The 27337-nt window shown below is 36.2% G+C and overlaps 2 protein-coding genes across 2 annotated transcripts; both read right to left on the minus strand.

The window, feature by feature from the left end:
- Positions 1-12782: 12782 nt before the first annotated feature.
- On the minus strand, positions 12783-13928 carry LOC145595540 (two-component response regulator ORR10-like). Its single transcript, XM_081651955.1, has 2 exons — positions 13741-13928; positions 12783-13620 (listed from the first exon to the last, which is right to left on the minus strand). Exons 1-2 carry the CDS (start codon positions 13829-13831, stop codon positions 13214-13216), a joined length of 498 nt encoding a protein of 165 aa, XP_081508081.1. The 5' UTR covers positions 13832-13928; the 3' UTR covers positions 12783-13213.
- A 6189-nt stretch (positions 13929-20117) lies between these two features.
- On the minus strand, positions 20118-25826 carry LOC145594358 (B3 domain-containing protein REM-like 3). Its single transcript, XM_081650686.1, has 8 exons — positions 25523-25826; positions 25001-25101; positions 23131-23255; positions 22514-22800; positions 22336-22442; positions 22161-22229; positions 20344-20580; positions 20118-20138 (listed from the first exon to the last, which is right to left on the minus strand). The coding sequence occupies exons 1-8, from the start codon at positions 25824-25826 to the stop codon at positions 20118-20120; spliced, it is 1251 nt and encodes a 416-aa protein (XP_081506812.1).
- Positions 25827-27337: the final 1511 nt, after the last annotated feature.

A 27337-nucleotide genomic window follows, 5' to 3' on the forward strand; every position in this document is an offset into this window, starting at 1 on the left:
AACATAGAATTTAACATTTTTACCCAAATAATAGAAAAAATACATTTTCCGGTCCATTTCGGTTCGGACCAAAATATTCTGGGATATACCCTTACTGAAAACCCGGAGTCAACAATTTGTGAGGATCAAAAACCGACCCGGAATCCAACGGTCCGGTCCAATTCTGGTTCGGTCCCGGTCCAGTTTTTGATCTCAATCCTTTTTCGCACACCGACCCCTAAGTGTTACGTTTCCTTTTTTTTTGGCAAAAAACTGCATTTAAATAAATATCTCTCTCCTGCCATGGTCCCCACTAGGGGTGAGCAAAAATTCCGGGTACACAGAATTGGAATTGGAACTGGTTAGGAACTGGCGGGTTCGGAACTGAAATTGGACCCGGTGGTTTCAATTCCGGGTAGTAAATTAAGGACCCGGTTATAACCAATTCCAATTCTCAACTTTTTAGAACCGGAACCGGTTGGGTACCCAGTTACCCAATATATCATAAACTAAATAAATTTTAAATAATTAAAATATGTTGAATGCATATAATTTGTAAAATAAAAAGTATTGTTAATACCTAACATAAATACAAATAGCTTAATGCATACTTAAATATAAGTATTAAACGCTATGAACCTAATTAAAATAAGAATTGTAATTTGTATTATATTTTAACAATTACATACATAAGTGGGTACCCGGAACCGGAACCGGTACCCGGTGGTTCCAATTTCAATTCCTAAACTTTAGGACCCGGTTAAACCAATTTCAATTCCGGTTCCGAATTTTAGGACCTGGTTCCAACCAATTCCAAGTCCGGGTCCTAAAATTTTGACCGGGTACCCGGTTTGCTCACCCCTAGTCCCCACCCAAACCCAATACTTTTTTTTTATTATTGTTATTTCTTTCCTCTCATATTCATTACTTTTCAATAAATTATTAACTCAACTATCTTTCTTTTACAAATTTTTAATACTCCAACTACCCCATTTACCTCTTATTTTATTTAAGTCATATATATGGCCTACAACTATGTGTCGGTCAAAGTGTACCACTTATTAAAATACGAAGGGAATAAGTAAAAATAATTTAAGCTCGGTAAAAATAATTTAAGTTCATCAAAAATAAGGTGAAGTGAACGAGGTCTAAGCTTACTTGGAATCCTTGTCAATTTGAAAATGATATGAAATCATACATGATTCTGAATCTAATGATCTTTTTAATTTATTTCTCTAGATTTTGATTTGTGAGATATTTTCATATTAGTATATTACATATTTTCTATGATATATTGATATTGTCATATAAAAATATTTTATTACAAGTATGTTTTAAATCTAGATTACTATATCTTGATCATCCATTTACTTGGTGATATATAATTTACAGAATTTTCACCAAATGCCCATGAGTTATTTTTTTTATTCAGGGGCATTTGGTGAAATTTCCGTATAATTTAATTTGACTCTTGAACAAAAGATTAGGCCATGATATAATAATTTTTTTTTTTTTTTTTACAAATAAGGTAGGTGCACGGGGAGCACCCTCCTATCACAGGAGGGGATGAGGTTCAAACCGGGAGATGGAGGGATTAACCATCCCTCCATCTCCTATATCTGATCCTCGGCCATGATATAATAATAATAATAATAATAATAATAATAATAATAATAATAATAATAATAATAAAGTGTTCTTAACACCACACTTTTACTAGGGTTTCTAAACCAAGGATGACCAAGAACGTTATAAAGGAAAAATACACTTAATAATCCCAGCTAAAATTATTTTCTAATAATCCTAACTATGTGGTCAGTTTGTCTCCAATAGTCCTAACCGGTCAACGATGAATCATTGACCAAATATAACAACTGACCGTGACACATGTCAAAATGTGATTGGTCAAAAATTTTTAAAAATTAAAAAAAAAAGCCATAAAAAATATAAAAAAAATCCAAAATCCCAACCACCCTCTCCCCCACCCAATAAAATCGCCGGAACCCAAACCCTAGCCCCAACCCATACCCTAACCCTCAACCTCGCCGGGAACCACCCGGTTAACCAGCCATCCCCAACCCCTGAAACCGCCCAACCAACCCTCCCCGACCCCCAAAACCACCTTAAAAGTTGCGTTTCAAGCGAGGTGAACCTCGAAATCGACCACCTTAAAAGTCATCGCAAGCGTGGATTGGATCTGGAGGTTGAAGATGAGGTCTGAGATGAGAATTCAGTGGTTATTGATGAACGCCGGAGAATAGGCAGCGAAGAAAGCGATAGGGTTTTCATGGGTTGGGTTGGTAGTTTTGGGAGTCGAGGGGGCTAGCTGGGTGGTTTTGGGGGACGAGGATGGGTGGTGGAGGACGGTCGACGGTTTTCAGTTGTTAAGGGGGGGGTTGGTCGGCCATTTCTCGGCGAGATTTAGGTTTGGGGTTAGGGTTCCGGCGAGATTGAGGGTTAGGGAAAGGGTGGTTGGAATTTTGTTTTATATGTTTTCTTAAAATTTTTAATTTTGGACTATGCACGCGGTAATTAAAACTGAAAAAAAAAATTATCAGCGGGTCACCGGTCATTGGGGCCACTAGAGGCAAACTGACCCCAAATTTGGGATTATTATAAAATAAATCTTAGTTGGGAATATTGAAAGTAAATCGTCTATAATTGAAATTATTCAAGTGTAATTTTCCTATTATTAAATACCTCTGATGGTTAAAAATCTTACAACAAATATCTCGATGGGGTGATTTGTTTCCATTAACTATCATTTGATGGAGATACTTGTCACATTTCAGTGACAGGCCTAGGGTTTATATCCAACTGAGGATTAGAATAAATTGATCTCAAATAATAGGTACTTGCTTTGTTTAAATATTTAACGAAATAAGATAGCATGCACCATAGCATGGATGCACTTATTAGGTTCAATACTATTTTATAACGTATATAATAAGAATTTAAAAGCAAGCTTTTATTTGTGAAAAAAGTAGATAGGTACAATAATGTAATTTTATACTTATAAATTTATGATGGTTACTCCTCAGATCCATCTATTAGGACATGAAAGTTTCGCAAATTTTGTAGAAGGTGGGAGAAAAGGGTTAAATTTAATTTGATTAAAAATTTTTTTAAAAAATATGTGACTTGTCCTGAAAAAAATATGATAGATATATGTCATTTGATTGGATGTTAATAGAGTTAGACACAACTCACTCCAACTTGAATATAAAAATAAAAAAAATGTATTGAAAATTAGTTGTCATTTATATTCTATTTTAATATATGTGAATAGAAATCACTAAAATATACGTATAAAATACTAAAAAGACACCAGGAATAACACGTGTTACCTCCTAGTAACAAATGAATTTCAAATAATATTAGTGGAACGCCTTGTGCAGACAATTCCGTCCCAGCAGTCCACCATGAGTATCAAGGTTTGGAGAGTCTTGCCTATGGGGACGGTGAAGCAAATACTGATACTATATTGTTCATAGCCAAAAGGCATAGTTATCAAACTTTCAATAAATAAAAAATGAACATGGATTGGAAAAATGAAAAAGAACATTCATCACAATCAAAGAGCATCATCTTCAACTAGAAAATAACACAAAAACAATGATTAGTAATACGTATAATAAAAAAAAATTAAAAATAACTTTTTTCAATAATGAATTCATCAATTACATTTTACTATACTTAGATTAATTGGAACAATAAAATCAACTTCATATTTATTGCACATCGATCAAATCACTTTGACATTTGAAAATCAACTAGTTATTGGCCCGGGCGATGTCTCGGGTCATTATTAATTTACTACCTCCATTCGTTAAATGTTATGTGCAACTTTGGAATATTTTATATCTAACAAATAATACCCCAAAGTTGCACATAACAATTATATGAGGTAGTATTACTTTAATCGAACTATGTATATATATGTTGGAGCTTAAGTTTTTTTTTTTTTTTTTTGGCTCAAGTAGGTTGTTGTTTGTGTGGGCTGGTTTGACTATAAGAATAATTTTTTTTGCATTAAAATCAATCCGTTGTAAAAAAAAAATGATAAATCAAATCTTTATAAATTTGATGTCAAAATATATACTACTCCATAATGCACAAAACATTTTTACTCTATAATTACAATTCTATTAATTAATGCACAAAAATAAAATAAAGTAATGTCTATTTCTTACAAACTTTATAATTATGTAATATTGTAATTATTACGAAGTTACATTCCAAGGGAAATTTAGATAAGGTTTTACATAATTATGCATATGATCGAAGAATTTATCAATTAAAGTAAACATTAATACATGGAGGTTAATGCATGGAATTTTTCAATCATTAATGGTCAGTATAATTTGGCGACATATCAATTGTCAAATGACAAAATTGATGACACATGGCAAATTAAAATAGGATGTCGAATATAGGGTGAAAGTTCGATTTACGGTTTTGATTATAGCCCAAACCGAATTACTATTTGGTCAAAACCAAACTAAATTGTACTCCCTCCGTCCCTTTTTGATAGTCCCTTATGGACAAATTTTACCCCATTTGCTTTTTCCAACAACCATTAATATTAATTTTTTTACCAATTTTTCCTCCAATTTGCAACAATACTTGTGCAAATTTAAATTTCCCATGTAAATTTTGTTTTCCCATGTACTTTTATTACTTTCTTTCTCTACTTTTTTGCATACCCAATGTACTTTAACTATTCTTATTTGTGTTTATTAATTCCCGTGAAAAATGTCCAGACTATCAAAAAGGGATGGAGGGAGTAATAAATTCGTTATTTTTAAAAACAAACCAAACCAAATTGAAATTTGTGAAACTAGTGTTTTTGACCTGATTTTTCAAACTTTTTTTTAAAAAAGCTAAAGTCATTGATTTGTGAAAGTCGAAAATAATTAACATGACAATTTTTCGAAGTTAGAAGTTAATATGAGACAACGATATAATTAATGGCCAACATAGTAATCCTTTTCTCTCTCTTTTTTTTTTAACAATCCTTTTCTCTCTTAAACAATAATTCAACAAATGTAAATCATGTAACATGTGTTGAAGTATATTGTCAGGCCCAAGTTTGGGACCTTTAATGACATTAAGTATTCTGGGGCCAAATTGAATTGGATCAAGTGATCCTTGAGTTAAAGGGACCTTACATGTGAGGGGGAGTGTTGAAGAATAAACCTCTCAAGTGTCACCACATTTAAGTGTCCCACATTGGTTTAAGAAGAGAGAGTTAAACACTTTATAAGGCTAAGAGGCTACTCCTCCTATTGCCATATGGTTTTGAGATGAAACCTCCTTTGGAGTTGTGAATTGGACACTCTCCCTTGGTTTGGGGGTACGGCCCAGACTCGCATTTAACATGGTATCAGAGCCCAAGTCCACGGTTTGGGACCTCTAATGGCTTGAGTATATTGTCATGCCCAAGTTTGGGACCTTTAATGACATAAGTATTCTGGGCCAAATTGAATTGGATCAAGTGATCCTTGAGTTAAAAGGGACCATACATGTGAGGGGGACTGGGGGAGTGTTGAAGTATATATCTCACCAAGTAACACATGTAAGAGTCCCACATTGATTAAAAGAAGAAAGAGTTAAACACTTTATAAGGCTAAGGGGCTACTCCTCCTATAGCCATGTGGTAACACTTGAGAGGTTTATTCTTCAACACTCCCCCGCACATGTAAGGTCCCTTTAAACTCAAGGATCACTTGATCCAATTCAATTTGGCCCAGAATACTTAATGTCATTAAAGGTCCCAAACTTGGGCCGGACAATATACTCAAGCCATTAGAGGTCCCAAATCGTGGGCCTGGCTCTGATATCATGTTAAACGCGGGTCTGGACCGCACCCGCAAACCAAGAGAGAGAGTCCACTTCACAAGGCCAAGGAGGTTCCATCCCAAAACCATATGGCAATAGGAGGAGTAGCCCCTTAGCCTTATAAAGTGTTTAACTCTCTCTTCTTAAACCAATGTGGGACACTTACATGTGGTAACACTTGAGAGGTTTATTCTTCAACAAGTGGACTCTCTCTCTTGGTTTGCGGGTGTGGCCCAGGCCCGTGTTTATCAACATGGAATTTGACATGAAAACATGAAAGTCAATTTATTATTTGCAGGAAAACATGAATGATTGTTGCTCAATTAGCTAACTTAATCCAATTTGAATAGTTCTTGCGGATCGAAATAAAAAATGAAAAGGACTCGGCGAGACTCAAAGAAGGGAGCTTGCTGAGAGAGTAGCAGAGGCGTGAGTGATTAAGTGAAGGGAGGCAGTGAAACTGTATATAGATGGGATAATCGGCATTTGGGCTTAATATTTGAACTTATTTTATAATTCATTTTTAATTTACGTTTTCGGTTTGGTTTTAAACCGAATCATTTTCGCCCTTTATTGAATTTCTCTAATGAAACATCAATTTCTCTCTCCAACACAAATTGAAATTCTTCAAATCCTTTGTCAAAAAAAAAAAAAAAAAAAAAAAAAAAAAATCTTCCAATCCAAAATTCTAAAAGTATCTTATTAATATGGAATATGAATAACAATTTAATCCCTTAATTAAAGGAGAAATTACTTTTTTTTTTACACAAAAACTATAATTTATATTTGTATGTAATAGTCTTTTTGTTATTTTTTATGCGCATTTTAAAAACCAAATCTAGGAGAGCTTGTTATATACACCCGCCACCCGGGTGTACCGTACACTCATAAGTGTTTTGTTCTCATTTTGATGATTGTTTATTATTTAATCATCAAATGAAGAGAAAAAACTAACATTGTATTAATTTAGCGTACGGTACACTCGGATGTATATAACAAATTCTACAAATCTAAGTGTTTGATGAAATTTTCAACCAATTCAAGATCAATTGGATGGTGTTAGGGCCTATAATTAGTGCTTATATTGTATAGTTAACGGGCCTATTTCTTGAGCCCTAATCTCTTGTATAAATACTCTATTCTACACTCTAATGAAATTACGGAAAATCTTTTCGTGACATGGTATCGGAGCCAATCAAACTCTAATCCCTAAATTTCTACATTCTAATCACTAAATTTCTGAAATTTTAATCTAAATTTCTACTCTAATTGCTGAATTTCTATATTTTTTTTGCCGGAATTTCGACTCTCAACTGCTGAATTTTTATTTCTAATTCTACTCTACAATTCGATATATCAACAATGGTGAATGGTGAATTATCTTCTTCTTTCTTATCTGCTGAATTGAAGCGTCATGCTAAGTCACAACTATATTGTACCCACTGTCATCGATCGGGACATGATTTTGACGGTTGTTTTCTGGTTCACGGCCTCCCCGATTGGTGGCTAGATAAGTACGGGCACAAGGGGTGTTCCTCTCCGGCTGCCGCTAAGGTTCCGGCGGGTGTTACTGTTCCGGCGGGTCATGAACCATACTTTACTGCTGCCAATCCATCTACCGCTGCACCTCTACCGCTTCTAATGTCGAACTCTTCACCAGGACGCGGGGATAGCCTGCGGTCCTGTCCCGCGGCTGCTGCCACAACCCAGCAGTTTCTGCCAGGCCGCGGGGGTATCCCGCGACTCTTCCCTGCGGCCGCTGCTGCCACTTCGAGTACTCCTACTGCTATTTCTTCTTCTCGTCAATTTGCCAGCACTACTCCTAATCTAAGTGGGGTATTTGACAAGTCTGCTGTCCCTACTTCTTCCTCTAATCAATTTGCCACCACTACCCCAATTGTGGGTGGGGTATTTGATGTTCCTACCGATCATACCAACGGTGATTCTTTTTCTCTATCTTGGATAATTGACACGGGTGCCTCACATCATGTAACGGGTGACGAGTCTTCATTATTTGATACTCAATCAATTTTACCTTGCCCCGTTGGTCTTCCCAATGGTGCTCAAGCCTTTGCAACAAAAGAGGGTCGTGTTTTCTTGGCGGATGGAATTACTCTTGAGCACGTTCTCTTTGTTCCTAAATTAACTTGCAATTTGATTTCGGTATCAAAGTTGATTGATGATTCTAATTGCTATGTCCGATTCACTAATTCTCTTTGTGCTATACAGGATCAATCCTCGGGGAGCTTAATTGGAGGCGGTGAACGGATAGATGGACTATATTATTTCCGGCGTCTCCCCAAAGTATGTGCTCTCACGGGTCCGGACGTATCTCCATTTGAGTTGTGGCATCGTCGTTTGGGGCATCCGTCGGAGAAAATTGTCAAATTGCTTCCTGCTATTCGAGGTAGTTCTGTTCCTAAGTGTTTACATAAAGCATGTGAAATTTGTCCTCTAGCAAAACAAACCCGAGCCAGTTTTCCTGATAGTGATAGTCGTGCTAGTCGTATTCTTGAAATGATACATTGTGATTTGTGGGGACCATATAACACGGCTTCTACTTGTGGTGCTCATTATTTCTTGACGATTGTTGATGATTTTTCCCGTGGTGTTTGGGTTTATTTATTGAATGACAAAACCGATGTTTATGCTTCTTTTTGCTCTTTCTTTGCTATGGTTAAGTGTCAATTTGATGTCAATGTTAAGTGTGTGCGGAGTGACAATGGCACAGAATTTAAACCCATGATCCCTTATTTTACTGAAAATGGCATTCTTTTCCAAACCTCTTGTGTTGGCACACCTCAACAAAATGGTCGGGTAGAGCGTAAACACCAACATATATTGAATGTGAGCCAATGTTATTAGGATCGGGATTCTACTTTGGATCGGAAGATGGAAGTAGGATCGAATCGTAAAATCGGATCGTAAGATCGACCGATCCTACAAAAATTGCAAAAAAAATAAAATTTTACTAAACTGTTTCAAATATTTATTCATATTTAAACTAAATTAAGTATATAATAATAATATTTCAATTTTTTTAAAAGTTATTTCCTTAAATACATTACATGACGATAGTGTATACATACGCAATCTAAATTTATAATACTCTTTGTTAATTTTACATTCTAATTCAAATAAAAAAAATTAACCTCTAAAAAAAAAAGAGAAAAAATGGTGCTAGTTGTGGTAGACCTAGTAACATAATTCATACTTGGCTATCATTTTAATTTTTTGTGCTAGAGCTTTACATGTTTATAAAATCCAAAAAAATTAGCTTCCACTCACTAAAGATTATTAAAAGGTTTATATTACATACTTGCACTGAAATTAGATAATTAAATTCATTGTAACATAATCAGCTACATCAATCAAGTGAAATTCGAGTGAAATCAGGCAGGGTTGGATCCACAGTATCTACCAACCAAGAACAATAGTAGGCCCACAGATTTAGCTTATTTTAAACAAAAATAAACAAAATAAATAAAAATTAAGGGGAAAAAATAAAGAAAAAAAATAAATTGGAAAGAAACCAGATGAGCAAGTCTATACTAAGTCCACTAAGATAAAAATGTTCCTTTTAAGCTTATTTTGTAGAATCGGTAGAATCGCCCATAGGATCGTAGAATCGTTATCGATCCTACCGATCCTGTACGATTCTACCGATCCTATGGCCGATCCTACCACAGATCGATTCTATGGACGATCCAGATCGACTGGGTGTATTAGGATCGTAGAATCGCACGATTCCACGATCCGGATCGCGATTTTGATAACTATGATGTGAGCCGTGCTTTGATGTTTCAAGGTAATTTGCCGATTACTTTTTGGGGTGAGTGTGTCCTTGGGGCGGTTTATTTGATTAATCGTACTCCTTCTACTTTGCTAGCCAATAAAACCCCATTTGAAATTCTCTTTGAAAAAGAACCCGATTTTGATGTTTTGAGGGTGTTTGGTTGTCTTTGTTTTGCTCATAACCAAAAAGCTAAGGGTGACAAATTTGCACCTAGGAGTAGGAAGTGTGTGTTTGTGGGTTATCCTCATGGCAAGAAGGGTTGGAAGTTGTATGATTTGGAAACCGGTGATATCTTTGTTTCTCGTGATGTTAAATTCCATGAAAATGAATTCCCGTTTGTGAAAGATGGTGATTCGGTTTCTTCTACTATGGGTGCTGAAAGTGTGCCTACTGACTATGTTGGTGTTGATCACGATTTTCTTGATGATTTGGAATATGTATTAGAGGTTGGTGAGAATTCTCTTGTGCCTGAAAACTCTTCACAACCCCATGCTACTGCTTCTACCTCCCATGACCACGACAGTCCCGTGGTGTCCCCTACTCCCACTGCTGTCTCCTCGTCCACTTCTGCAGGTTCGGACAGCCTTGACATGGCTACTCCGGACCCCTCTGCTTCCTCTACACTTGTATTGGACCGTGCTCAACGTCCAAGGCAAGCCCCAGGGTGGCACCGGGATTATGTGGCACACACCATCTCTCTATCTAGTCCATCTATCTCTCATTGTTCATCGCCTACTCCATGCTCCTCAGGTACTCCTTATCCTTTAGCACATTTTGTGAATTGTGATAAATTTTCTGTGCAACACCGTGTGTTTATTGCAGCTGTTGATACGGTGGTTGAGCCTCGTAATTTCAAGGAGGCAATGCAACACGAGGGGTGGAAAGAGGCAATGCAAAAAGAAATTGATGCATTGGAAAATAATGGAACATGGGTAATGGAAAAATTACCTTCGGGCAAGAAAGCTCTTGGGTGCAGATGGGTTTACAAAGTCAAGCTTAATTCTGATGGCACAATCGAGAGATTGAAGGCACGTCTTGTTATATTTTGGTAATCATCAGGTTGAGGGTATTGATTACAACGAGACTTTTGCTCCCGTTGCTAAAATGGTCACTGTTCGGGCTTTTCTTGCTGTCGCTGCTGCAAAGAATTGGGAATTGCATCAGATGGATGTCCATAATGCATTTCTACATGGTGATCTTGATGAGGAAGTTTATATGAAGCTTCCCCCTGGGTTTTATGGTTCTCAATCTGGTTTGGTGTGTCGTCTTCTGAAGTCGTTGTATGGTCTTCGACAAGCACCTCGTTGTTGGTACTCTAAATTGGCCGCCTCTCTGAAAAGGTACGGATTTGTGCAATCGTACTCTGACTATTCTCTTTTTACTCTGCAATCTGGGTCTATTCAACTGAGTGTTCTGGTATATGTTGATGATTTGATAATTTCTGGTAATGATTCTTCTGCGATTTCAGCATTCAAGTCATACTTGAGTGACTGTTTTCATATGAAAGATTTGGGTGTTTTGAAGTACTTTCTTGGTGTTGAGGTTGCTCGTAGTCCGGAAGGCATATTTTTATGTCAACGGAAATATACGCTTGACATCATTGCAGAGTCTGGTTTGCTAGGTGCTCGTCCGGCAGGTACTCCTATTGAGCAGAATCATACTCTGGCGAAATCAGAGTCCTCTTTCTTTTCTGATCCAGAGCAGTATCGACGGCTTGTGGGCCGTTTGATTTATTTGTCTTTTACTAGACCGGATTTGGCATACGCGGTGCATATTTTGTCTCAATTTATGCAACAACCGCGACAGGACCATTGGGAAGCAGCTCTTCGTACTGTGCGGTACTTGAAAGGATGTCCGGGTCAGGGAATCCTTTTGAGTTCAGATTGTGATTTACATATTACAGGTTGGTGTGATTCTGATTGGGCAGGTTGTCCCTTGTCTCGCCGTTCTATCTCTGGCTGGTTGGTGTTTCTTGGTGCTTCTCCTGTATCTTGGAAGACTAAGAAACAGGACACTGTCGCCAAGTCTTCTTCAGAGGCCGAATTTCGCTCAATGTCTAAGAATACTGATGAGTTGAAATGGTTGAAGGCCCTTCTTCTGAGCTTGGGTGTCTCCCATCCCCGTGCTATGAGTTTGTTTTGTGATAATCAATCTGCTTTGTATATTGCGAAGAATCCGGTTTTCCATGAGCGTACCAAACACATTGAGGTTGATTGTTATTATCTTCGTGATGCAATTCAGGATGGTATCATTAGTCCGTCTTATGTGAGGACAACGGACCAATTAGCGGATATTTTCACCAAGGCTTTGAGTAAAAGTCAATTCATGTATTTACTTGGCAAGTTGGGCATTTGTGATTTGCATGCTCCAACTTGAGGGGGGGTGTTAGGGCCTATAATTAGTGCTTATATTGTATAGTTAACGGGCCTATTTCTTGAGCCCTAATCTCTTGTATAAATACTCTATTCTACACTCTAATGAAATTACGGAAAATCTTTTCGTGACAGATGGTTTGAGTAATGAGCTTGAGTAACAATTTCCTAGAAGCCATTTAAAATTTTATTTTATTAAATGCTCTTAATTTTATTAGCTGGAGCCATTACCAAAAGCAATTGCTTTGAAGGTTGATAATAAAACAAATAATGTTCCTTACAATGTAATCCATACCGTATTGTTCCAACTAATTTCACCAAGTGGTTGTTGGTTCGATTCTTAAGAAATATCAATTATATCCAGCGCAAAAGATGCTTTTATTGACAACAATGCCACGATTGAAGATCTCAAAAGGATTATATGGTTGCCTAAAATATGGTTTTATATTAGCCAAGAGTAACAAAGAAGAAATAAATATTCTCTATAATCTTAATATATGTCATACCGAATAATAGTTAATTTTCGTCAACTTTTATTTACCCGTACCGATTGTAAGGATCTTCGATGAAAAAGATGTTTTATCGCATTTTTTAAATGGAAAAAGAAGTTTTACCATTAAACCGTGTACAATTATTTTTAATGATGTCACGAGTAGTTTTGACCTTCTTAATTTTGTACAAAGAAGTTTTTCTTTGTTTAGTAATTGAAATTTATTGATTGTTCCGATTATTCTAATAAAATTTTGTAAAGGTTACAAGAAACATAAATGAGAATGAACTTCAAAATCTTGCACAAAGAACAAAAATTCATTGTTAATGTCATTGCATATTATTCACTTAGGTCTGGATATATACAAATACAGATCTAAAAAGAGGATCATGAACAAAAATTCCTCTCAAACAATCTAAAAGAATATTGTCGCGAATAAAAATTAACACCTCTAATTTCAATTTTGACTAAAGTTAAGAAAATTCACATCTAAAATTTTGTTTGATGATACACCATGTACTAATTTGGGCCATTTCAAAAGCCAATTTAATCTCCAATTAGCTTGCTTATGGACCAACTCGAAAAACCCATGTTAATTCAGTCGATACCGATTAGCCACAAGGTTGCGTGCATCTGAACCTCCTCAAACCATTTCCGAAAGCCCAATCTCCAATTCAAGTCAAACAACTTGAAATTCTATTGATCTCGTCCAAAACTCAAACATAATTTGAAAATTTATATGCATCTTTGGCATAAATTTTGAGCATCAGAATACCAAGTTAACAACCTTCTATGTTGTTGAAACTTGCAAAAATCCTTAACTTTGCTCTTCAACAAATGGGGTTTAAGCTTATCAACATCAGATAATTGCACAGGTTTCAAGAAGAATTCCTCTGCTCCTTCAGCCAAACACCTGTTAATTCTTGCAGGAATATTTTCTGAAGACATAATTACAACTGGAATATCCCTAAATCTTTCTGATTCCTTGATTTTCCTCAATAATTCATACCCTGTCATTCCTGGCATTGAGTAATCTGTGATTATCATGTTAACCTTGTTTGCTAATGATTCGTCGAAACTCCCTTGATTTCCTCTCAATCCCAGAAATTCTAGAGCTTTGTTTGGTGAATCGACTGCGGTAACTGCAAAAAATAAGGAATTAAAATGTCAGATAACATGAACAAACAAACACAAAACAAAAAAAAAAAAAAATCTTATATGTGACTCGTCACACATTTTAAAGTTTAGAAAAATTAAAGTACCTTGAAATGAGGAAGTTTTGAGGAGTCTCTCAATCAATTTCCTATCAATGATGCTATCATCGACGGCGAGAACATGGAATTGGGTATCCATCGATTATGATTTTATCTTCCAACTTAAATTTTTGCGACGAATGAAATGAAGTGTAACACTTAAAAAAAACGGAAGACGGAAAAATAGTAGAGGTAAAGGAGGAGAAAGTTAAGAGAGAATGAGAATAGGAATGATGGAAATAAGGTAATGTGTTGGGGGGTTTTATTTAAGAGGGTAAGAAAAATAATGATTCAGGAGATTTGGACAGTTGAGGAAAGAGATTCGAAGGGATACGTAGGAGGATCTGCGGGATTTCTTTTGTCGGCATATTTTATTTTGTGGGGTCTATTAAATTAAAATAAAATAAAGTTTGAATTTGATTAAAAAGTTTGAATTTAAATTTAATAATTTTGGTACGAGTCTTTTTAGCAATATCTTTATTCTTGATTTTCTAAGATTAGAAAATCTTCGTCAAAATAGAAAATATATGCTATACCAAGATCAAGATATCTTGGGTTTTGGGTGGATTTGTTTGACTCTTCGATATAAGGATAAGCCACCATCAAACCCATGTTGTGTGGTGAATGGGTTTGGCTTTTGACCTTTTCTTTATGTGTTTAAATTATTGGATTTTATTTAATTAATGGGGATGATTGTGATTAAAAATTAGTAATTAGGTTTATCAACTAACTTATCCTATTTTAAGAAACGTTTTGTTTTGAATTAGTATGTCATGCTTGTTTGATGTCATTTAGGTTGCACAAACTTTTTAAAAAACCCGGTGTACACTATATTTTGTGTATGGCGCGGCGCCGCGGCACTAACAAATAGAAATAAATTTGTTACTCCACCAAATTCATTCACATTCACAGTACACGAGCTTCCAGTTGGCAAAGAATTTGTTACAAAGATTTTTTTCTCTCTCTTCCTCATATTCTACTTTAATTTCTCTCTCTTCTTCATATGGTACTTTCTCTCTCTTGTTCATACTTTACTTTCTTTCTCTTCTTCATATGCTTCCATTTTTATCTTATTTTCCCTCAATTCTTCAATTCAGATTCCTTCTCTTCTACACAATTGTAGAAGTTTTTGGATGAATTTTTTGAGCAAGGAGTGGAGAGAGAAGATTTGAAGTCGAAAGAAGGTAAAGTGAGCTCTAACTCAAAGAAAGAGTCGTCATCATCGTTGTCTCTTTGCTCGGTGAGATGGTCATAAATGGTGGAATCGGCGATGGATTTAGCGCTATCGGCGTCGCTAGTGGTGGTTCCGGCGGCGACTTTTAATTTGTTTGAGTGATTGTACTGTTTTTTCATGACTATTGTTAATTTTGTGTATATTTTTGTTGATTTTGATACTCTGTTCTGCATATGTAGCTTAATTCTGTTGTGAAAAAGGGTCACTTTTGTGAAAAAAAAGGTCACTTTTGTGAACAAAAAGGGTTACTTTTGTGGAAAAAAAAGTCACTTTTGTGAAAAAAGGGTCATTTTTATGGAAAAAAATGTTACTTTTGTGAGAAAAAAGGGTCCCTTTTGTGAAAAAAAAGGGTCAATTTTGTGTAAAAAAAGGGTCACTTTTGTGTAAAAAAGGGTCACTTTTGTAAAAAAAAAGGTCACTTTTGTGAAAATAGGGGTCACTTTTGTAATAAAAAGGGTCACTTTTGTAAAGAAAAAGGGTCACTTTTACAAAGAAAAAGGGTCACTTTTCGCAAAAATGTTCGATGTACAATAAAATTATTGTAAACCGGGGGCATGCAAAAGGAATCCTTTAGGTTGTCCCATAGGTAAATATATAATAACTTTTCAATTTTTTGGTTGAGGTATGGTTGTTTATGATATTTTAATAATTTTATTGATTAAGGTTATCCAATGGTACCCATTACATTTAGCGAAATACCTTAATTGCTTCTTTTGTAATTTTAATAGCCACCAATCCATCCGTCTAAAAATAAACTTCAAGTAAGATGGACATTCAATAAATATTGTGAATTAGATATTCAAAAGTAATGTTATTCTAAGTCAAGTTAAAAGCTAACTTAAAACTTTGCATTATTCATTCAGCTATTAATGTATCGTGTTATGCCATGTAAATGTTCGAAGACAATCGGGTTGGGAAAGTTCATCGCTTTAAATGTGTTGTGTCACGATGATTCTTTTAATTAAAAGTCTGATTCATGTCGTGTTGTTTTACATCAGAAAAAAATTAGTCACGTTCAAAAGATTTATCATGGATTGCATAAACTATTAGCTACGGGATATTTTCTTATGCGGATTGAGTCATTTTTAACACGAAACGACCTGTTTCATTAAACTTGTCGTATCATACTTAACCGCTTAATTATACAGCTCATAAACGCTTGACACTAACCCTTATTTCTCTTGTCCAGTGCATATCGTGTTGTCATATTGTATCACTTGTTGTCGACTCTAATTGTACATTATAGTTATTTACTATACACTTGTTGCACCCAAAAGTTTTTGCCTCCCGAGTCCCCTAGCTTCTCTAGGCAACACTGCCCCCACCGTCTCCCAACCACCCTTCCACTCCCCAACCTTTTGCCCACCCTCACTAGCCCACCAGGAAATAACAAAGCTAATTCGATATTGTAAAAGTAATTTAGTTGTATTTTGATCTAATTGAACTATATCAATTTTATCTTCATTCTATTTTTTTAAAAAAATAAATACCTTTTTTAAATCCAAATTTTATGAAAAATTACCAAAACTTACCCCTCCAGCCTTCCCCTCCTCCTTTCTAACTTACTAGGCCACTCGCCGTTTCAACTTCCTCCTCTTTATTCTCGCTCACTATTCTTCATGAATCCTCACCAAATCGAAAGAGCTTCCACACATGATTAGATATGGCACATATTGTGCGAGTTAGCAGCCTTAGTAGCTAAAATAAATACAAAACCTACACCTTTGTTCAAAATCTCAATTCAATTGGCAAATTTTACGAGTGTGACAATATATATGTACTTCGTATTAACGTATCATCATTCATTTATTATATCACGTACACATGGTAGAAAAGAATAAAATGAAATTAAAAAAAAAAAAAATTTGAAAACGTAGTTTGCACATGGGAATATTACATGGTTGGAAATGTAGGAGAAAGTCGTTAACAAAGTCTACTTTATTAAGGGTATGTAAATCAATCTTCTTTAGAAAAGAAACAAAAAATATTCTCCTAGAAAAAAAAAAATAAATAAAAAAGTTTATCCCCAGCTCCTTGGTGGATCCTTCCAGATCCTTTGGAAAATCTTGCTCCAAATCTGGGGATGCTAACAGGAGGCCCAGCATGAATGATATTGCTGTGACAGTTCACCCTATTACCAATTCTTATCGCTGTCTCCTTATCACCATTCTAGGATCCATTTTAATTAAAGCATGGGGCTCACATTAGTTTCAACTTTTTTTTAGGGGAAGATGAAGTCAGATTAAGGGCCCGTCCTCGAGATACGCGGCTCATAATTATATTCGTGGCTTCCTACGTGTGGAAGTGGGAGGAGAGTTGGGCATAGGTCAGGTTGAGTAACCCACACTACCACATGTCATGAGTATGCCTCTTAGCTAAGTTAGGTTTGGAACGATTTAAGAAAATTTTGTGTTATGCCAATCATTAGGACCTGTTCATATTTATTGAATTGAGCTGAACTAAATTGAACTGATTGGAGCTGAACTAAACTGAACTAAATAGAGTTGAAATGAATATTTTATGAGAGAAGGAATTTAGGAGCTAAACTACACTGATTGGAGCTGAACCAAACTGAATTGATTGGAGCTAAACTGAACTGAACTCAAATTAAGCTGAAGTGAACAAACCCTGATTCATAAATGTTTACTATTCAGATCAAGTGATAATAGTTTTTTTTAATTACTAAAAAATAGACTGGTACTCGTACATCATACTTGTGCTAAATTTTAAATATAATGCCTCACGACATATATCTAGTGTTGTCGAGCTTGTGAAAGGATCATGCTGGGTTGATTCATTTTCGTGTTGTGTCTATCTAATTATGTCTAAATGTTTGTAGAAGTGAAAATATTTAAATTAAACCCAAGAAGTCACAAGCTAACCCAATCAAAATCAAGTTAATATACATCAATTTTCCCCCAATCTCATTTTTCAATTGTAATTTCAAAATTGTTAATTTTTTTGTTCTGATTGATGGTGTTGTAGATGACTAAATTGAGCTAGATTTGGAATTGCATATAAGGACGTGTTTACTTCAGCTTAATTTCAGTTCAGTTTAGCTCCTAATTTTCTTCTCTTATAAATTATTCATTTCAGCTCTATTTAGTTTAGTTCAGTTCAACTCAGCTCAGCTCTAGTCAATTCGGCTCAATTTAGTAATTGTGAACAAGCCCTAAATATCACTTTTTCCTGATGAACCACTTTTTTTCACCTTTGGAAACTTCGTACTCTTGATGTCTTGTATAGTAAGTCTCATGTTTCACACACAAAATCATCATCTTTCTACCAAAATTAAGTTAAGTTAAAAGAGATAAAGATGAATGTTTCAGGTCTTTTTTCACATTAAATCTATTGAAGATGGGTTTCAACTTTGCTATTTGGTTTTACTTTTACTAGTTGAATTATTTATTCACAAATCACAATATTTCTTTGATTTGAAGTTTGTGATTCCCTACCTTATAAAAAGTACAAGATTACTCTTATAAATAGTGTAATGCCAATTATACCCTTTAAAATGTGTATTTACATATATACACTCATTAATATGTACAAGATTTTTTAATGAATAATGTTTGGACAATTATACCCTCTAAAACATTTAATAATGTACTTATTTGATATCATGCTTTAATGTTAATTATCTTAGACATTTATACCCATACACATAGTTGTTTACATATTTTTTTGTCATTAAACCCTCTAAAATATTACTCCCTCCGTCCCCTATTGTTGGTCACTTTTGCCATTTTTGGTGACTCAAAATGTTAGTCACATTTGCTTTTTTCAAGTACCATTAATAATATTTTTTTTACCAAAATTCTAACATTTGCAAAAATATTTGTGCAAATTTAACTTTCCCATGTAAATTTTACTTTCCCATGTTCTTTAATTACTTTCTCTCTCTACTTTTTTGCATACCCAATGTAAATATACTTTTTCAATGTACTTTCTTTATTTCTCCTTAATTCCCGTGATTTTTTAGCAAAAGTGACCATCAATAGGAGACGGAGGGAGTATATTATGTACTTATTTCCTCTCATGCATTAATATTAGTTATCTTGGACATTTATACCCATAAATATGGTTGTTTACATATTTTTTGTCATTTATTCTACCAACAGCTACATTTGTGATTTTAAGACCAAGCCGAAAGAACTTCTAGATATGACTAGCTATGCACGCGCATAAAGTATCAGTTCAAAGGGCCACATTCGACTAAAAATTGGGCCACTTTTAAGGGCTATTAGGCTAAGTGATTGACTTTTCAGCCAAAATGCAAAATTGGACCACATTTAAGGGCTTTTAGGCTAAGTGATTGACTTTTGAGCCAAAATGGGCCAGACATTTTGGACCCAATATCAAGTGAGCCAAGCCTATCACCTCTATTTTAAAAGTAGTAAATTCACAAAAATAGTTTGAAAAAAAATTATATTTATGTGTTTGGGAATACTGGCTAATAGTTGATGAAAATGTGAAGTGTCTCAAATATTGCCGAACATGAGATCAATTGGAGGACAAGGATATCTGTTCAAAATTAGATGTGGCTTTGTTGTTCCTTCCTTTAAGCTTATCATAAACTGCTTCGCGAATGCTGCTTTCATTCCTAGCAATGGAGGGAAATGCCAATACTCTTAACACTATGGCACAAACACGCAATTATGAGGCAAGCTAAGGGAAGCCTACTTTTCGGTACATAATCACCTTGTGCCTGGACTACCTTGGTCAATAGTCAATTCATCCACAAAAGCTTGTGTGGAGTAGATAAGGACTCCTTTGGGGTGAAGCCGTGAAGGAGGATTAATCGATTAGCATTCATGTACCAAGGAAGTCCCTCTATGACAATTCTAGCATGCGGAAATACCACAAGGGTTGTGTATATATATTGTCAGCAAAATATTAATAGCTGTTAAGCTTTGACAAAAGATAGTCTAGCATAGGTTGTCATTTTGTTATAGTACATACCCATCTTAATATGAACATAGAGGTGATATTTACTAATTGAAACATAGGCTAATTAGTTTTACCTGGCTAGTAGCAACATAGGCAACATTTCTTTAACCTTCCAGCAACCTCGGAGACTGAATCGAGCTGAGTCTATGTTGATTCCGGAACAAGTAATTTAGCCAAAAGTGTAACCTTTTCTGAACTTATTCTACTCTGCTCGAGTTGATATCTGCTCAAATATCATCAATAAATTTACTTAAAATGCAGTAATGCAGAATCATATTCTTTGTTTGTTGTAATTGAGTATAATTCTTTTCTCTTGGCACTCCAATGATTCGAGAGGAGCTTAAGTTCAATAAATTAGGCGAAATAACCAAGTTGATTAAAAAGAGACATAACATAAAGTAGGATCTTCTAAGAAAAAGCTCACTTACATAGCATTTCAAGACAGGACATTTCCCAGCTTCAAGGACTCGAAAGCTGATGACATTGTTTGGCTTTAAATTGTTTGCAGCTTGAAACTGTTTCCATCCTTTACTAATATATGCTTGACCGCTACTATTCCAGTAATTTAGCTTCACTTGCCAAGACTTCCCTTTTCTATCTATGACCCTCGCGTTACAGCACATCCTTCGGAGACCACTTGATACCACGAAAGATTTAGGAAGATACTGCACCCATTTCCATGAACTATCAGAAGACTAATAGTTAAGTGTTTCAGCAGATAATATGCCATACTATGCGCGACAGTTTTTTCAGCTTGTTTTTCTTTTTTTTTGCTAGCTTCTCCTGTGAGTTGAATTTTAGTATACTCTGACATGTGTTATACCTTATATATATTGCAACACACACATATTTGGATATGAATATGAAATTTTTACTTACATAAATATGTTACGCTAAGGACTCTGTAAGGTCCAATACAAACATGTAAAGATGTGTATGTGATAATCTCAGAGGAGTGCGGAACTTAGATGTTTTGAGGTCCACAAGGTGTATGGATGGCATAGTATGATATATCCAATTACTACAACAGAAATAACTAGAAATAAGCAATATAGCCATGATATAAATACTATGAGTTCTTGTTTGAAAGTTGAAACTCTATCAAGCAAGTGGCAGCAACTACGACAGTGAAAACTAGGGAGGGGCCGCGCAAGATGTCCACAACTTTTTGATGTTGGACTAATCCATAAGAGTATAAGACCATAAGAGGATAGTCCATAGTGTTTGAGATATCCTTAAAAGACATTTCAAATTGACAAATTATGATCCTGTTACTAGTATGTAGTGATTAGTGAATTTACTCTTGAAAGGATTTAACGAATGTGCTAGCTAAGTTTGCGATTAACGACAATTAACAACAACGAAGACGGAAAACAAGCAATAAACGAGACAAGGAGAATTTACCGTGGGAAACCCGAGAACCGGGAGGAAAACCCACCAATCCACTATGGAGTAACAATTTGATGAAGAACAATGTAGATTACAAGCTTTAATTACCATTAAAGCTCCCACCCCAACTCACCCTCTCAAACACTCAAACCCTAAGTGTTTGGGTTTACATGAGGCTCTCTATCTCTACATCTTTCCCCTCCACCTTATTGCTCACTTACAATGACAAATCATGAGTATATATAGTGCTAATAATCCAAGGGCTAAGATTATAAGTAACTAGCAAAGGAGAAATCAAGACCGTAAAAACCGAGGCTCAAACGCGAAAACAGAGCCCCGAGAAACCCAATGGAGCGGGCGCTCCAAGAGACAGAGCGGGCGCTCCAAGAGACAGAGCGGGCGCTCCAATGGACAGGAGCGGTCGCACCATTAAACTGGAAGAAAAGGCAAAACGAGCCTCTATGGAGCGGGCGCTCCCATAGAGAGGAGCGGGCGCTCCCACAAGAGGAGCGGCCGCTCCGCTTTCCCCTGCAAAACAGCTTCTCGTAAAACAGCCATATCTTCCTCGTTTCTTGGCCAAATTTAGCTTATGACCAGTCGTTGGAAAGCTCTTGAGACGAGCTATCACCTCCAACTTGAATCATCTCAATATCACTTTTAGATCTTGAGATATGGTCAATTGAAGTCAACCCTTTGTCGTCCACCATTGCTTAACACCAAGCAATAGCCCATAGCTTAAACTCCTAAGCTATGCACCCCTCTTTGCCTTCTTGAACCGTTCTCCACACTCTCAAACCCAACAATCTCCCACCTGGAGATCGGTTCAAGTGTGAGAACAAACACACTACACATATACTCTCATGGCTTCTCCATTGTGCTTCAACATCTCTCCATAAGCCTCACAATCTCCCAACCCGGAAATTTGCTTATAATCACGAGATCACAACAACACAATAAGCCAACCATCGTCATCAACATCTTTGCTAATCACCATAGCAAAGATCCGTTTTCTCTACACCAAGAAAACAAACCCACTTCCTCTTAACCAAGGAAGTGACATCAAGGTCTTCACCAACCTTGACAAACTCATCACATAACCAAGGGACTTTGCCATGTTCTCCAAGCACTTCACCGTGCTCTAAGCCGAACACACCCTCCAAAGCAACACACAAGCCAAAGGAATTCAACAATGCTCCCGGAACAACTCACCATGCTCCCACCCGAACAAAACATCCTTTGCTCCACTTGCTTTTCCACACACAATACCCATGTGTGCAACACATGTCCTCTTCACCAAGGAACACCACCGAAGTCTACACCAACTTCGACACAACCATTTCCTATTCAACAAGGAAACAACATCTCCTCTACACCAAGGAGACCAAACATCAAGATCAACACCAATCTTGATAAACCACTTTCTCTCCACCAAGAAAGCACCACTTCCTCTACACCAAGGAAGCAAACCGGAGTCTACACCAACTCCAACACACCACCTTCTACGCACCAAGAAGGTAATGTAAACATTGAGATCTCAACCAACCTCAACTACACACCCATTTCCTCTACACCAAGGAAATGACACCTCCTCTCAACCGAGGAAGCAAACATCAAAGTCTACACCAACTTTGATAAACATCACGTTATCCAAGGGATTTTCCAAGTTCTCCGAGCACTCCAACCGCACTCCACACAAACTCACCCTCCGTGACAAACACAAGCCTTTGGGCATTTTCCTTTTGTTGATGGAACACTCCTACCATGCTCCCACCTCAACAAGCACCCATACTTGCCTTTCACACATGATAAACCACATGTGCATTCACCACTCACAACCACCATGTGAGCCTTCATGATACACCTTCACTTGGCACGTCTTTCCCGGTCTTCTTCTATCATTGAAACACCGAACACCACGGCTTCTCTCCAATGACAATCCAACCAACAATGCCTACCGCAAAGATTCACATAACCTCACAACACTCATGTGAGACCCCTTCACTTGACATGCTTTCCCCGGCCATCTTCCACCATTGAAACACCAAAACCATGGCTCTTCCTCAATGGCAATCCGACCAAGCCATGCCTCCGCAAAGAACACACCCCTCATGACTACCCATGTGTTTCCCAAGGTTACAAGGCACCACTCCATTGTCCCATGAACTTCAACCGAGTTCCCTCGACAATTTCTCCATGGCCCTCCCTCACACACACCATGTAGCCAACAACAATGTTAAGTCTACTACCGGACATCAAGATGGGGAAATTCTTGAAATCCTTCAACTCCAACATCAACACTCCATAGATTTCAATCCTCCTACTCCATCTTCCATTGTTAATCAAACACAAAATTCAAGACTTTTCAATTTCAATAACAACCAATTGAAATCTCTACCAAAGACTCAAACTTTGAACACCCACAACACCAAAATTGAAAATTTAACACCAAAAATTCAATCTTTGGACTTTCCAATCACAAACAACAAGCATACCACACAATCTAAACCCTAAAAAACCGCCAAAACAACCTTGGCTCTGATACCAATTGAAAGGATTTAACGAATGTGCTAGCTAAGTTTGCGATTAACGACAATTAACAACAACGAAGACGGAAAACAAGCAATAAACGAGACAAGGAGAATTTACCGTGGGAAACCCGAGAACCGGGAGGAAAACCCACCAATCCACTATGGAGTAACAATTTGATGAAGAACAATGTAGATTACAAGCTTTAATTACCATTAAAGCTCCCACCCCAACTCACCCTCTCAAACACTCAAACCCTAAGTGTTTGGGTTTACATGAGGCTCTCTATCTCTACATCTTTCCCCTCCACCTTATTGCTCACTTACAATGACAAATCATGAGTATATATAGTGCTAATAATCCAAGGGCTAAGATTATAAGTAACTAGCAAAGGAGAAATCAAGACCGTAAAAACCGAGGCTCAAACGCGAAAACAGAGCCCCGAGAAACCCAATGGAGCGGGCGCTCCAAGAGACAGAGCGGGCGCTCCAAGAGACAGAGCGGGCGCTCCAATGGACAGGAGCGGTCGCACCATTAAACTGGAAGAAAAGGCAAAACGAGCCTCTATGGAGCGGGCGCTCCCATAGAGAGGAGCGGGCGCTCCCACAAGAGGAGCGGCCGCTCCGCTTTCCCCTGCAAAACAGCTTCTCGTAAAACAGCCATATCTTCCTCGTTTCTTGGCCAAATTTAGCTTATGACCAGTCGTTGGAAAGCTCTTGAGACGAGCTATCACCTCCAACTTGAATCATCTCAATATCACTTTTAGATCTTGAGATATGGTCAATTAAAGTCAACCCTTTGTCGTCCACCATTGCTTAACACCAAGCAATAGCCCATAGCTTAAACTCCTAAGCTATGCACCCCTCTTTGCCTTCTTGAACCGTTCTCCACACTCTCAAACCCAACAACTCTGCACACCCCCGAGTTTTGTATTTTTTTAGTGTTCAATCTCATACATGACAAGTTAGTATAAGAGATACTTTGCAGACAAACAACTGATAAATATACATAGGCAGAAAAAATCAAATGAAAATCTTGGAAACTAAAAGAATACTACTGCTTAATTGTGAGTAAATCTTAACAAAAAACACTTACAACAATGCATCTTTTTATGCAGTAGGAAGTGAGAGTGATTTTGCAGCTTGGGGATTGGCATCGCCTATTTGGTACTTGTGATGTTGCATTTTCAGTTTCAGAGTCCTGCCGTTTCCTTTTGCGAGTTGACAAAGTAGTAGATCGAACGTTCATTTTGGATCTCTCCTTCCTTGAGCCTATAGTGAACAAACTATGTTAAACATCACAATGAGAACATCACCAATAACATAGTGTTTAGGCAATAGCAATATCATGATGAAAAGATCCGATAATTTAATTAAGTGGTCATTTGGTTGACATAAAAATACACAAGACGTATGCATTTTATAGAACATTTCATGGTTGACATAGTTTTTGGAACATTTTAAACAAGTAGCCAACAAACCTTTTTTTTGTTGATTGCACCTAATCTATTTCCTATTTATTTTAACACTTGGTAATATCAATGTAACACAATAAATTATTTGAGATTATCAATGCAACATTATATGTCATTCATATATAAGTATTAAACTTGTAAAAAACGAACAAAAGTTAAAATCAGTTAAATGTTTAGATAAGGAAGCTAAGCTAGCTAAGGTAGTATGTAGAAGGTACCATTGAGCTTAATATGGTGATTGGAGGACATCGAAAATCTTCGCTCGCATTTGGTAACAGAGTCATAGACAGACACACAGAAGATAAAGTTGTTTTGATATACAAACACCAAAACATCATCCACTTCCAATTGATTATCAACACAAAATTTCTTCCAACCATCTAACAAATGGCGACCACCTTCCATTTCTACAATCCAATGACAGTGAGGCTGACCCTTTGTTGTCAACACCACCATCGAGGACGGACAACCCTGCAACTCCTTCTTTAGCTTCCTTGAGAATGACAATGGAAATGACTGCATTTCAAATGCAAATGAAGCAACGCTTCGTATTATTATTATTCAAGAAAATGCAAGTTCGAAAAACAAAATACAAACTTTTAAATAAATCGGATGTACAATAAATATTGAACATCCATTATAAAGTTACCCCTAAAATGAACAAAAGTTACCCTAATATGAATAAAAGTTACCCTGACATAAATAAAAGTTACGAAGTTTTTTTGCTTCACTGATAAAAGTTATCCAAAAAATTGTAAAAGTGACCCTAAACTTAATAAAAAGTGACCCCCGATGTACAGTAAATTACTGTACACCGGATGTATACAAAAGTTATACAAAACAAAAACTGTTATCACATGCCATTTTTGTAATTAAATCAATAACTTTTTCATCAATGTGGACTCCGTGATTGGATAAAGTTGTTGATTTATTTATGAAAATGTCACTTAATAAATACTAGTAGTTTTGTTTATCATAAAGATGAACTGGGGCAAGCTATTATTTTTCATTCAACTTTTTTTCGTTGTTTTACTTTGACTTAACACTTTCTGATGTTCATTAATGCTTAACTTAGGGCCTGTTCTCATCGACTGAACTCGGGAACTGAATTGAGCTGAGATGAAATGAATATTTTATAAGAGAAGGAAATTGGAAGCTGAGCTGAATTTCAAAGTAAGAGAACAGGGCCTTAGACCCCTACTTATTTCGTTTTAAATTAGTTGACGCATTTCTTTTAACTCCGATCCATCCATATTAAAATAATTGTCTCAGTTTAGCTTTCTGCACTATTTACACGATCCACTTTGATCAATATTAGTAATTTATACAAGTATATATAATATATTAATCATGTGGATACTTGTTTGAATTGTCTCTGCATATAAATTTTTATCATCAACTTTTTTTATAGTTTATAGTTATTGATAATTAAAAATATTATCATTTAAAATTATGTATTGACATACATGCCTAATCAAATTGGAAAACACATTTTGAAACAAAGGGAGTATCAAGTTGTTCCATGCATAAATTCATTCGTAGATTCTCTAATTATCAACAATTAAAGCTATTACCAATTGGTTACCGGTGTAGTGGTAAACTGGTGATTGGGACTTGGTAGAGAGGACCTGTATTCGATCCCCCGCAACAACAATTGAAAGAGGACTGAAACCTAACCACCCAAAATTAATCCTCGAATTCAGATTAGCCCTTAGGGAGAACCGGGTGGAACACCAACAAAAAAAAAAAAAAAAAATTAAAACTATTTATATTATTGTATGCTCGAATGGACTGAAAATGCACATTAAGAGAATTCTAACAAGATTTTGCAACATTATTATTATTTTTCATTTCAATGAATCACAAAAGCTAATCTTAATAGAGTTCGTGACTAATTTTGATAATCAAAATATGTCACCTAATTTAGAGTTGGTACTAAACAAGAATGAAAGTTGGTGAGCTAAGGGAGAGTTAGAAGATAGAGAAACATACAAAGGAGTTGAGGAAATTAGGAAGGAGAGGCTGCATGAATC

The sequence above is a fragment of the Chenopodium album genome, chromosome 19 (genome assembly GCF_948465745.1).
Source record: "Chenopodium album chromosome 19, dcCheAlbu1.1, whole genome shotgun sequence".
In the NCBI taxonomy this organism is placed as follows: Eukaryota; Viridiplantae; Streptophyta; class Magnoliopsida; order Caryophyllales; family Amaranthaceae; genus Chenopodium; species Chenopodium album.